Source organism: Apostichopus japonicus, chromosome 7, assembly GCF_037975245.1.
Source record: "Apostichopus japonicus isolate 1M-3 chromosome 7, ASM3797524v1, whole genome shotgun sequence".
Classification (NCBI taxonomy): Eukaryota; Metazoa; Echinodermata; class Holothuroidea; order Aspidochirotida; family Stichopodidae; genus Apostichopus; species Apostichopus japonicus.
This window is the reverse complement of record NC_092567.1, coordinates 3990095-4004139: the sequence shown is the minus strand read 5'-3', so window position 1 is coordinate 4004139 and position 14045 is coordinate 3990095. Positions and strand designations below refer to the sequence as shown.

Below are 14045 nucleotides of genomic sequence, written 5' to 3'. Positions count from 1 at the left end.
CGCCAGGAGTTGGTGGCTATAAAGCTGATTTTGGACTGACTCTGGTAATATTTAGTCGGCGAGAAGTTCGACTTGTGCTTCACTCTATTGTGGCTGGAAGTCCGTCTTCTATTTTGGAGCATCGCCGGAAAGAAGGTGACTGTTGTTTCTGGGATCGCCAGAAACTTCGTCGAGGACCAGTGAATTTCGCGGTGCAACGGACCGAGAATCGTCGTCATCGAGGTCGTGGCCGCTGAGGGATATCGCCGTTGGAAGAGACCAGCGTGTTTTAAAGTGTATCCTATCTTGTTAAGTTTGTGAGTAATTTTCTATATATTTGTAATTACTACTTGTTGTTGTTGGTTCGAAATCCATTGTTCAATATAGTTTACGTTCTCATTTAAATTCTCTAGACTTGTCAATTTGTCTGTGTTCCTTACGGAAACGAACCCAGGCTTGTGTCTCGTTAAAATTAATTATCGAGACCTCTCGCATTCCAACGTAACAGTTGCCTTTAACGAATTCATCATTTGCTGCGCTGCGTTGTCTTTAACGCGATGCGTATAGTTTAGCTCGCTTCTAGGCAACTTGCGCATTACAGAATAGCTGTGCCGTGATAGGGTTAGTTAATGAACGTTATCAGTGTGTCGTGTTCTAGTTGTAAGGTATTCCTACTTATATATAGTTATTTCTTTGTCACACTGCGAGAGATGTACTACAAGTACATTGTATGTAGACAAGATATATACTTATTAATCTCAGGATGCACTGTTAGTGTATTTTATTTTACGGTGTCCTCGAGTCTCTCCCTACCACCACCACCCGCCCCCACCCCCACACCTTACTTACCAACCGGGTACGCAACATAACTGTAGCGGACATACATACATACATTAAATGAGTACTACAAGCGTTCAGTGTTACAAGGGAGCACGTCACAGGGTCGGTGCGTTGTTTTACGCAATTCTGCATTGGAATATTCATGATCAATGTTAACGTATACGACGATGGTTGAGTAATTATTGTGTGCCTCGTCGACAAGTACACAGGAGCTCTAGTACTTGATCCAAGCTAACACTTACCTAGGCATTGACTTCATAGTGCGATGATGTTATGTGATTTAAGTTCTAAATATAACCGTTACAGTAGGTTCACTTTAGGGAGAATCGCATTGATCAGTACCCACAATCAAAGTGCGTATCATAACCAACAATCTTTACCTAAAACAGGACGATTCGAAAAGGCGTTACAAAGGCTTCCAGTGTATACATTTAATAAGTGGTGTTTCCCTGCTACTTTATATAGTACAGTATGACCTCTGCCTCGGTTGGATAATTATGAATAGATTTGTTATGTTACAACGTTTACTGAAGAAAGGACCCATATTTTAAAGGTTTTTTGAAATAAAAGTAAACAATATATAAGTGAGATGCAATTACTCAAATCAGAACGTATGGTACATCAGTTGTACGCATGGGCGTCAATCCAGGGGGGACGGGGGGACACGTCCCCCCCCACATTTCGATGGATGGGGGAAACAATATCAAATGTCCCCCCCACACATTTGGAAAAAGAGTAGTGTCGTGGCTCTATTTGGTTACGGCTTACACATCTTAGGATTCATATCCTCGAATCTCACTCAATGTTGCTGAATGGAGAATTCCACCCAGATCTCGTGAGTTGGTACCCTGAGGTCTCCAACAATCTTAAGCTTAGTCTGCCTTTATTTCGAGGCCAGTTCCATTCGTCGTCGGTTGAAGGGTATAGACAATTATTCAAGTTGATGAATCCAGTAGTACGGGCTATGTTTGGTGAAGTCGAAGCTCTCTTGCGGTTGCTCCTCGTCTCCTCCGCCAGTTCGACGGAAGCCGAGAGATCTTTTAGTTCTTTGAGGCGTTTGAAGACAAGGCTACGGAGCACCATGACTCAACAGAGGCTGAATCATGTGATCGTGTTCCATATTCACCGCGCAGGGACGTCGTTAGAGGGGGTGTGGGTGTGTCTCACCCCCAAGCCATGGTAAAACTGACGCTAGTTGGAAAATTGGAATGCGACAGTCGGAATTTCCGACTGTCGCACTCTAGTTTATCTAGGCCTTTTCATGTAATTGTTTTTAAAAATTTCGGTCAAAATTGACCTTTAACGTGTCATATTTACCACGTTTTCCTTGCCACTTTGGGAAATTGTTTCTCGCGATTCTTATACTCCACCGTACAAAACGTCTTATGATTTTGAATACTACAAAAAATGCCTAATACAACTACCGTCATAGGCGTAGGAGCCCAATTTGTTTTGTGGGGGGGGGGGGGGTGGGTTGTAACGACTTGCCCGAAAAATATAACCAAAACATGCGCATCACACATGATCATGTGCATATCATACAGGCATGCATCGGTTTTTACATCGCATGCAAATAGCATACAATCATTTTCCGTCTTATTACCCTTCCGTATTGGTGATAATTGTTGAGTAATAATAATACCAGTATAACCACTGAAAAGCACATTGCAAATTATCCAAAAAGCTATCAGCATATTGCCCGAATTTCACAAAAATATTTGGTTGGGTGGGGGGGGGGCAATAAGTTTTTGAAATGAGTGCCAATGGGTACAAATGTATCGCAACAAGTTCGTAACAGAAGTGCAGTCGCGAAAGATTGGGTTTTCTGACTGACACTGACTATATCGTTGACGAGTAGCGGGAGGGTGGGGGGTACAAAAGCAGCATGCAGTTGGAATTTTCTGGCTTCAAAACCGATTTTCAGCCACTACACCCCCCCCCCCCCAATCATCAGGCCTTAGCTACGTCCCTGGGTACATGGTGGTAACATAGTACGCTCCGACCAGAATTCACCCGATAACCAGATGCAAATCCACCTAGCAACCGAGGTAACTTGCTTGAGGACTCCAACGATCAACCACTAATTTATTTTCATGCCTTCATCACTTTAGCCACCACTCACATGGGACCTATTCTAAATCTGACGATACATGCGCATGTGTGAGGTCCTGAAAACATAATAAAAGTTGTTTGTCTTGCTATCCTTGTTTTCAAATTTCATGTAAATGTATTCTCGTAGACCTAGCAACCTGGTTTAACATGCTGGCGCCAAATTTGCGCTAAGCTCGCTATACGAACTCGGATATGGGCTGTGCCTTATCAGTTAGTTATTTAAATTATTAATAATGGCGTATGAGGAAATGCACCATTTTGTGGTATGACTCCCAGGACAGAAAGTCGAGAAACTCACATGCAGTCGCGGCGGATAGCTTCCTTCGCCTATATGTCCTGGGAAATTTTGGGACATCGTTCCTATAGACCAGGGGTGGGAAACCTGCGGGCCACATGCGGCCCGCCAGTGATTTTTTTGCGGCCCGTGAGATGTCTCAAGAAAAAGAAAACATTTCAATCTATTTTGCATCATCACCAAAAACGAGCTAGCTGCTTAGAATTTATCTGCACTTATGATGCTGTCAGGTTGGTCTATTATCACCATTAATTATCAACAGGATTGTATTGACATTATGGTTTTGTGAATACAGATTAAGTACACACACCTATTGCTTGAACGTCCTCGGAATCAAAGGTTTGAAATCAGCAGCAGGCCGTTGGTTAGATGCGACCCTGTCAATCTTTCACTCCTAAAATCTGGCCCATTCATTCAAAAGGTTGCCCACCCCTGCAATGGGCCTATATCTGAGGCCCTGGGGTCAGTGGCGTCGTGCCCATTGGGGCCCGGGGCACAGCCCCCCCCCCCAAAAAAAAAAATCAAAGGTGTCATAACATTTTGTCATAATTTAAAATCGAAATCGAAATCGAAAAGTAGACTAAATATTCAATTGCTCTTTGATGGTCGTTGCGGATTTTCCACACACCTCAAAGACCACATATCGGGATTAGTAATGCCATTACCTTTGAATATGTTTGTCCTAAGCTCGCGTTTGATACAGTCTCAATTAACCTGGAAAATAATCACTTCGTTATCGCGCGTTTTACCTTAGGTTTCGCTACTTTCACTTTTTCTGCCCATGTTTTCAAACGGCATGGCTTTTTCTTCACCCAGTCACCACTTCTCACGGGCATGGGCGGCAAGGGCGGCGGAACCGGGGGCACAGGGGGCACGTGCCCCCACTTTTCCCCAGGTTAAAAATGTGCCCATTTTCTACATAAAAATTGAGGTGTCTCAAGTTAGCAAGAGGCCAGGTAACCAGAATGAACACTCGGGAAGGGCCTTTTTCCGGCCATCTGAGGGATTTGTAAAACCAAAAATTTTCTACTACGCTCTGCGCCAACTGATGGTGGCGCTCCGCTCAGATAGTCGTGCATACAACTTTGCAACTCCTGCATGGCTACGCCTCTGACTCTTAGTGAATTTCTGTGGGTCAAACTCAAAGCTATTTCGAATGAAACAAATTTGTTAAGATATTAACAAGAAATAAACTCTAATTCGGAAGATTCCTACATTAGCAATTAGCATGATTTCGCCTCATTTTGTCTCAAAAGAAAACTTGTTCCTTGTTTCCCAATTTGCACATTGGATATTGCAGTGCTAGTATGCATATTTTCCTTGAGAGGGGGGGGGGCGTTGATGGAGTGATGTGTGTACACAAATAAGATAATACAATAAGAGTTGTAAAGGGAACTAAATATAAGGCTGCATCAGTCCAATCGAATTGCTGTAAAGTGCCCTTTGATGTTGGTGCCCCCCCCCCCAGATTGAAAGTGCTTCCGCCGCCCTTGATGGGCGGTGATCATGGATCAGCCAACACGAAAATGTTTCGATATCTTAAATGTTGGGCGCTTCTGGGAGACGAGGAATTGGTAAACTTAGGAATACATGGCGATCACTTCCTTCGAGAATATTTCCCAAAATAAAAAATTGCCGGAAATTTTTATCAATTTTAGGGGTGTTGCTTTCTGCCATAATGCACGGGAAGTGCCGTTTCCTGCAATCTGAGGGGTCTGCCAGAAGAAAAATTTTCTTGTACGCTGCGCGCCAACCCATGGTGGCGCTCCGCTTAGATAGTACTTACGGCCGGAATACTCGAATCGATTCCGTCCCCCCCCCACGTTTCAAATCGGATTGACGCCCCTGGTTGTACGACAGGTTTAACACGGCGATCACGGTAATACATGAAGTAGTGGATGTGTTTCTCAAAATAGCTTTGTACATCGGATTGATGTCTGCATAATTTGGATATATTGACTTGTTTTGTAATGAATTTCCGATACAGTCACATTGTTCTTAGATTAGCAATATATTGCTATGGCATTGTGTTCATCACCTCTTCCAGAAACAAACAGTTGGAAATCACCTCCCATTCCAGGACCATTCGACACCAATAATTTCAAGGATTGAATATAACAATAAAGAACTCCCATATTATTGAAACTAAAGGTTGTTGAGTCAATGTTATTTAACCAGAACAAATGTCATCCAATTAAAACCTCATTAGGTAAGTATATAAGGTTAACAGATTGTAGTAATAAATGGAGGAATTAATTGAGGTGGGTTGAGTGCAAGACCTGGTGATATAGAGGGAATCCACCACACTCCCTACAAACACACACAAACACAGACACGCTATACTATATTTAGACCCCATTTAGTGTCTATTGGTATCCGATTTGTTCCATTTTAGGTACATGTGTGTATGTGACTTGTATTTGCTGTTGATTTTGAACTCTCCTATGTGGTGTGCTTTCTTCTTTGTTTAATAACACATATATTCTAATCAATTAAGGAATCACTTCCTACAGTAAATAGGTCACGTGTCACCAGTCGGATGAGACAGCTATCTACAACTAGAAAACCTATACTTGCACATGTCACTCTAAAGTATATTAAGTCAACATATTGTAATTTGTTCCTCACCACTACCCCAATGATAGTGTAGCGTGATGTATTATGGGGAATAACATCCCCTATGAAGACTTTTGGTATATAGTGGAATCTTTCTTTTGTGTTCACTGTGGTAACCTCTGTATTAAGCTGTCTGTATTATGTGCGTGTATTTGTCCCTTCACAGCATTTGTAGTTTAAAGCTTCTATAAAAACTATACCTAACTACATGTCCTCAAGTTAGTTCGGTGTAGCCGACCTCACAAAGACTAGTGCCTTTTAAATTAATGTTTAGAGTCGAGGATTAATTCGCATTAAGTAGAAGCTCATTATGCAGCTTATACTTATAAGTACCTGCGACAAATATAAAGGTTGAATGGCACATTGCTACGATCCGCATGAAAAATATAGTTTTCCTTTCTGAGAAGGTACCAAATACATGGCGTACATGTGAGCATGCGTACAAGCTGTAAATACGGGGATACGATCATAATCGATGTTGGTGACCATATAGCCATATTGGCCGTTCACTATATTGATATAGCGGGGAACATTTACATGTGGCTCAGGCGACGAATATATTGTATTCCAGAAACAAAACTAGTTTAACGTAAGATTCCAGCGGTACGTTAGAGTTATAACTTACATACTTATAGTAGGTACTAATTGAGAGGGCACAAATTGAATAAAAAAATTCTTTATGTCTTTTTTATTCAAAACAAATGTTTACAACCTTCTATCATTTAATAAAAAATTCTTCCTGCTAAGAAGGAGCATAAGGCAAGGGGTAGAGGAGATGGATGGAATGGAAATAACACCGTTATCTTGCGTATGTATTATGCACAAGCAAAACAAAATTTCTCAAATAGTAGGTAACATGAGCTTTAGCAGCGTTGCTGCTCTTGTTTTAACAATACAGCAATCCGTACACAATCCTACGAACATCTGTGTGTAGTCATTGCATGCAACCAATGTATGGTTCATTAATTTTTACAGTGGTGTGTAATTCGATATTTCGGCTACTCTACATACGAAGTTTTATGCTAGACAAACTAGAATAACAAACCTCCATATCATTGTAGAATAAATAGAATTCTGATAAATCAGCTATAGCAAAATATTCTCTTCCTAAGGAAAGTAAATACCAAAACTGAAGCATTCATGCCTTATTCCCGTTGTATATATTTATCATCTTTTTTTCAAATCTCATGTTACTTGTTTTCTATTATATATCTCTTATATTCCAAATAAACGACTTTGACAAAGCGTCTTGCAAATGCGATACCGTATTCATAGTAACTGTCACTTTAAAACGCAAAAAGAAATATCGCGGTGGCTATAACACCAAATTTGTTAAATTATCTTGAACTTCAATCACCTCCACCGCCAAACCCCACCCTTATTCTACCTTTAGATTTAACTCCAGCCATTCCCATCAGTCTCCCCTGCGAAATAGTAGAACAAATTGATTGTATACTTCAATTGATGGAACCTAATCTAACATATTTACCCCTGTCTAACACCAAACCACCCTCCTCCTACCCTGTTCTCCAGGAAACCCTCATTAAATGTTCACACCAAAGTACATTTTTCAAAACGAAAATCAGTTTGCTACCATTTTATCGTTATTATAATTGGTGAAGCAAGACATGAAAACCTTTTAAGCAATTCCAGCACATTCAAACTTTATACATTCCTTACATATCTTTGTCACTTTATTTTCCGATAGACTCGATTTAACCTGATGATATCCGGGGAAGTCGTGGTAATAGAGCTTAACGTGTACTTGGGTGTGTTTTACTTGCAAGTCGCAGCATTTCTACCGCAAGATATGGTACGGAATGCTTAAATTACTAGAAACTATTTCAAACGCCTTTTATGTTGGTTGCGTCAATACTTAGGCCAGGGTGACAAACTTTCAATGGTGTAGTTTTGCCCACATCTACTAGATCCTGCTATTAAATTCTTTCAATTAGCAGCCTACTTTCTCTATAAATGTATTCAGTTATCTTTCCAGCAACGCAAAATGCGTTGGCTTTCCACAAAAATCCATGTCGGAAAGGCAGTCGTGTAAAAAAAAGCAAATGTAGCCAATACAGAATTTTCACAAAACACCAAATTAATAATATTTTCTTATAATAATGAATATTAGCAAGAAAAGATTGTTAAGGAACTAAAAGTGTATGCTAACATTGCCAAAAAATAAAAGTAAATGAAAAATGGCTTCTGATCTTTAGTCTAAGAATATGTATGTGATGACGGACCGCTCAATTAAAATGTAATCTGTATACGTTTATAAATTAGCTAGTTTGGTAAAGTATCAAATACTTTTATTATACTGATACAGATAGATCAATATATAGATAGGTATATAGGTAGGTATATGAATCGATGGATGGATAGGATGAATGGATGGATGGATAGGTTAATTAGGATGAATGGATAGGATGGATTGATATTATGGATGGATATGATAGATGGATATAATTGGATGCATAGTATGTATAGGGTGTATATGATGGATGGATAAGATTAATGGATAGAATCGGATGTATTGGATGGAGTGATAAGATATATGGATATTATGGATATGATGTATGGATAGGATGGATAGGATAGATGGATAATATGCATTAATATGATGGATAGAATGGATGGATAGTATGGATGGATAGGATGGATGTATATGATGGATGTATAGGATGAATGGATTGGATAGATGAACGGATACAATACATTCATAGGAACGATAGATAGGTTGTATCGGATAGATGGATAGGATGGATAGAATGGATGGATAGAAAGGATATATAGGATGGAGAGATATAATTGGATGTATAGGATGCATACGATGGATGGATAGGTGGATAGGGTGGATGAATATGGTAGATAGATAGGTTGGATAGGATTGATGGATATGATGGATGGATAGGATAGATGTATATGATAGATGGATTGGATAGATAGATAAGATAGATTGATACAATGGATAGGATAGATGGATATTTAGGATGGATGGATATGATGGAGGGAGTGGGTGGATGGACGGATAGGGTGAATGGATATGATGGATATATAGGATAGATGGATAGGATGGATGTATAAGATAGATGGATTGGATGAATAGATAGGATAGATGGATATGATAGATGGATAGGATGGAGAGATAGGATAGATGGATACGATGGATAGGATGGATGGATAGAATGGATATATAGGATGGACGGATATAATTGGATGTATAGGATGCATACGATGGATGGATAGGGGAATATGGTAGATAGATAGGTTGGATAGGATTGATGGATATGATGGATGGATAGGATAGATGTATATGATAGATGGATTGGATGGATAGATAGAATATATGGATACAATGGATAGGATAGATGGATATTTAGGATGGATGGATATGATGGAGGGAGTGGGTGGATGGACGGATAGGATGAATGGATATGATAGATATATAGGATAGATGGATAGGATGGATAGACAGGGTGTATGGATAGGATGGATGCGATGGATGAATAGGATGTGTAGGATGAAGGGATACGATGGATTGATAGGATGGATAGTTGGATGAATAGATATAATGGATTGATAGGATAGATGGATAGAATTGGTTAGATAGGATGTATAGGATGGATAAATAGGATGGATGGAAGGATTGGATGGATTTGAGAAGATGGATGGATACGATGGATGGATGGATAGATATAATTGGATGGATATGATGAATAGATGGATAGTATGGATAAGATGGATGGATATGTTGTATATAATAGATGGATACGATGGAAAGGACGGATGGATAGGATGGATGGTGAGGATTGATCAGATGGATTGATACGATGAATTGATAGGATGGATATATGGATAAGATAGATAAATAGGATGGATGGATAGGATAGATTGGATGGATAGGATATTTGGACAGGATTGGTGTATAGGTTAGATGGAAACAGATGGATGTATAGGATGGATGGATGAATGGATAAGATGGATATGATAGTATGGATGGATATGATAGATGGATATAGTTGGATGCATAGTAGGTACACTCTTAACTTGTTCTGGGTTAAAAAATTCATTTGCGCTAAATAAACTCTGTCCCATATTTTATTCATTTACTTGGTAATTTTTCTCATGAAATATGCGTTTTATAACTCAAACATGGTGGGTAAATTCAATTTTTTGGAGTACACTTACTCACATCTTTCGGTTACGCATTTGTCCCAAAATTTACACATTTTTGGGTTTTTTAATCATAAGTTTGCAAAAATGAGTTCTAAAGAGGAGTAAAAACACCCAAATGAAGAGAAAAGATATGTGTGATTTAATATGTTTAACTGAGTATATTTCTGGCTTCAAACAAGGAGAACAAGTACAAGAAGAATGAAAGTAAACTACAACTAAAAGCTGATAATCAAATCAATGATAACCAACACAATATACTTTGTGACAAGAACCAGGTTGGAAGACTAAGATTGCTCAACACACACTGTGTACCATAAATGAAAGGGAATAAAGGAAATAAAGGATACGTTATACAAGGAACAATGGCATACTGTAGCAAGAATTGCATGTTTAAGATTACTAGAACAAAATGAACACCAGAGATATGGGAGATACAACATATTAAAGAACAAAACAAGTTTACATCACATGCTTCCTTTTGAGTGTTGTTATGAAAGTGTGATATGAAAAATCATTAACTGTACTTTAAAAGATTCAACATATTTTTTTGTGCATTCACTCCAGCATTCTATAAGTGAAAATATAACAGGTCAACATTCCCAGGTGGTTAGGTCATTTATTGAAGCCTGATTGTGGAAAGCAACACTCATAATTGTCTCTTTGTACATTTCTAACTGGAAATGTATTTTACTCTCTTGTTTAAATGACTGAAATTGTAAAATTTAAAAATATGTTCAAACAGCTTACAGTATGTAAGAACCTTGCAAGAATAGACACACAGAACGTGAGAAATAACCCTTGGGGAATAACCACAGCTCACAACTCTTATGTCATCTTGATGATAATGTAATGATGTGATTGCAGGCTACATATCACCAATGGTCAACAGGACCAGGTGGTGGTACTTAGTCCAGAATTCTGGACACATGACCTATTTAAAGGTCAATATATTTCTAACAAATAAAACATGTAAAGTTTCTTTACTTTCTTACTTAACGCTTTACAACAGGGTTTTAATGAATGGACCTTTATGCAGTTTAAAATATTCAGGTTAAAATATGAAAAGCTTATTCAAACCCATTATTACAACACTGCTATAGAGAAGATGGATGGAAATTAAAACAAAAGTTTAACCACTTTTGTCTCAACGGAACAAAAAAAAATAAGAAGAATGAATGGAAAACAAATAACAATACTGACCGAACTTAAGAATGAATAAAAACTTTGCTTCTCCACAATAGCTGACTATTCATGCAGTTGCTAACTTGGTTATGAGAGATGAAACACAACGGGTTGGCTTAATGTTCCTCATTTTAAGGAGGCAGCACTCGATAAAGTTAAATATGTCCTTTGTCTGTTTGGGATATTCCATACCAAATACCCAGTATACTTCAAAGAGAGTTGTAAGTTATTCCAGAAAAGTGCTCGCGGTCACAACTGTCTCTCTTTCGCAGTTTATAATGAAGCTTCCGTCTGCCTGAAACACATCTGCACTCATAAGCATATATGGTGACAGGTTTCCCTAAAAGTGAAAAGTAAAGAGAAATGAAACTAAAATCATCTGAAAGATTTGCAGCCACCACTTCAGGGTTATCTCATGAACAGTTAATGTTTTATGCTGCAGAGTACCTGTTAATATGTTGTGCAAACAAACATCTTTCATGAATTTCACAACATTCTGTGCAAATGCTTATATATTATAGCAACTACAAGTGAGTATACATGTATACAGGGGAAAAAATGGTTAACTGGGCAATTGCACAAACACTCCAGGTGCTACTTTCTTAAACAGTGGCCCTTTAAAGATCAGTGAGTTTTATGCAGGGTAAAACGAGAACAAAGGACAAGCATCTTAAAGATCTGTTGTACAGGCCCCAAATGCCAAGGTATCACTTGAATAGTTTCTTGGTATAATATAACCAGCCTGCCACGGTTGTAAAATTACCTCTTTGAGGGCCTTTGTGTGAACAGTGTATGGTAAACTACACTGTAGACATAAGGACACAGACCACACAGTCTTTACGTATAGAGCTGTGAGCCTAATGGTTGTCATGCCTGAGGTCATTTTACTATTCTGGCAAATCCATACTGTCATCATGAAAGTTTCTTTAAGCTACACATATTATTTAAGGTGTCACTCATAATGACAACTGTTTTAGTTAAAAGTGCTAGGCAAATTTTATGGGACAAATATCACCTACCTGGTCCAGATTGGAATACATTTGGATTTCGACAATTCAAGACTGAATTGCTTATAATCAAACACAAATGAAAGGTTTTGCAAAAAAAGAAGGTTCAAACACAGGGAACCTGCAAAATTTAGTTGTGTCAATGTGAGCTACAAAGATGATAAGCTAGCGGTCAGACCACATTTTGGAAGCACAAAATCATTGAATATTGTACATTCATCTTACCATGTTGTCTTCATCTGTCCCCATTATCAAGGATGGCTTCTGTTTAAATACGGATGGTATTAGGTATAATGCAGCCATGGTTTTCATTTCTATTGGTAAGATGTAAAAGTGGGTTAAAGTTAGTCATTGCATACTCATTGTGAACAAGTAAAGGCAAAACGCAGAGATAAATGCAGCAAGATAAACTACTGTATATATAGTTGTGAATAATTATAGCCAAGTCTCAAACTGTATGGTCCAACAGAGAAGTATGCTTTTATTAACATCGGGTACATTTTGAAGACTAAGTGGAACCACCACTTAAAGTGTGCAACACACACAAAGAATAGCATCCAATATTTTTTTGCAACCAGAACTGTCCTTCAGAAGGTGGGACTGTAGCACCATAGTCAATGCTGTTTATACAATCAAAGATGAAAAGGAAGGCACAAACTGACTAACATATTTATTATGTAGTTAGAAGTCAGCCGGTGATTAAACCAAAGAAATTTATTTCATTCACGCTGCTTGGAACTTATTCCAGACACTGTGAGCATATTGACAGTTAAATAAAACATCCATTTTATGAAACACTTAACATCTGAGTCAAAACCAACAGGGCACATATTCATCTGCAGGACATAACAAGACACTGCACACAGAATGAATACCACTTATAGTCCGCTCCTGCATATACAGACACACAAACAAACACGCATATAATCATAAATACAAACATTTGTGGGCTCTCCTCATTAAAACTAATAGGTTGTTTCATTGACCTATCATTGCTACTGTACATGATTGAAATGGGAATCATCCCCAATCCCAGAAGAACTGCAGAGTTAGCTTATGCATATAACTACCTTCAGCCTTTTCCACTGATACAGAAGTGTCTGCTTTGTCAATTGCTATCTTCTTGAAGTCAGAAGCATCTTGGTTTTTCACTTGAAGGTTGAGAATTCCATCTCGGAATGACTTGATGTTGCTTGATATAGCCTCAATTGCTGCAATCCCTGTTATTCTTGTAAATTCATTATGAATCTGAAAACAGTAAATGTCAATAAAACTTTAAGCATGTTACCCACAAATTTAATTGAATATATAAAAAAAACTAATAACTGATCTGATCCGTTGTTTCTGCCTGTGCAATACTAAAGAACGAAACTTTGAATAGCTAATTGCAATACATGAGTAGTCTGATTTAACTAACATGTGCCCTTATAATACTACTACCATTGGGTTATTACTGCCTGAGACAATTAAGAGGCCAATGAGGTAGATTCAGGGGGAACCCCACCTTAACGAGCAAATTATTCATGCTTTACCTTTACTACGGGAAGCGAAATAGTTATGTAATACACAGGCTCACTTTTCAAACTAGTGACCTTCAACAGGTCACCTCAAATGCCACTGCAGCCCCACTTAAAGGGCGAACTTTCAAATTATATGATTTACTCTTCCTAATTACACTTCTAAAAGTACACCCTGGTCAGCTAGAAAGAATTATGTCATTTGGAGTTAGATATTCTTCATACCTCAGTTAAAGTGAACAGGAATGGATACTTCCCCTTCATGTGGAGGATGACCATCTTATTTTTAACATCCTTCCTTCTCTCTTCAAATGTTATCTC

General features: G+C 38.5%; 1 protein-coding gene across 3 annotated transcripts in view; it reads left to right on the top strand.

The window, feature by feature from the left end:
* Nucleotides 1–14045, top strand: part of LOC139969961 (NACHT, LRR and PYD domains-containing protein 3-like) — a 184791-nt gene that overhangs the window by 78162 nt on the left and 92584 nt on the right. The window contains exon 1 of one of the 3 annotated variants that reach the window (XM_071975414.1): nt 5937–7611. The exons of the other annotated variants lie outside the window; for them this stretch is intronic. Coding sequence (XP_071831515.1) covers nt 7566–7611 — 46 coding nt within the window. The 5' untranslated portion in view covers nt 5937–7565. Of the gene's footprint in view, nt 1–5936; nt 7612–14045 lie in introns of those variants that run through there. 3 annotated transcript variants of the gene reach the window in all.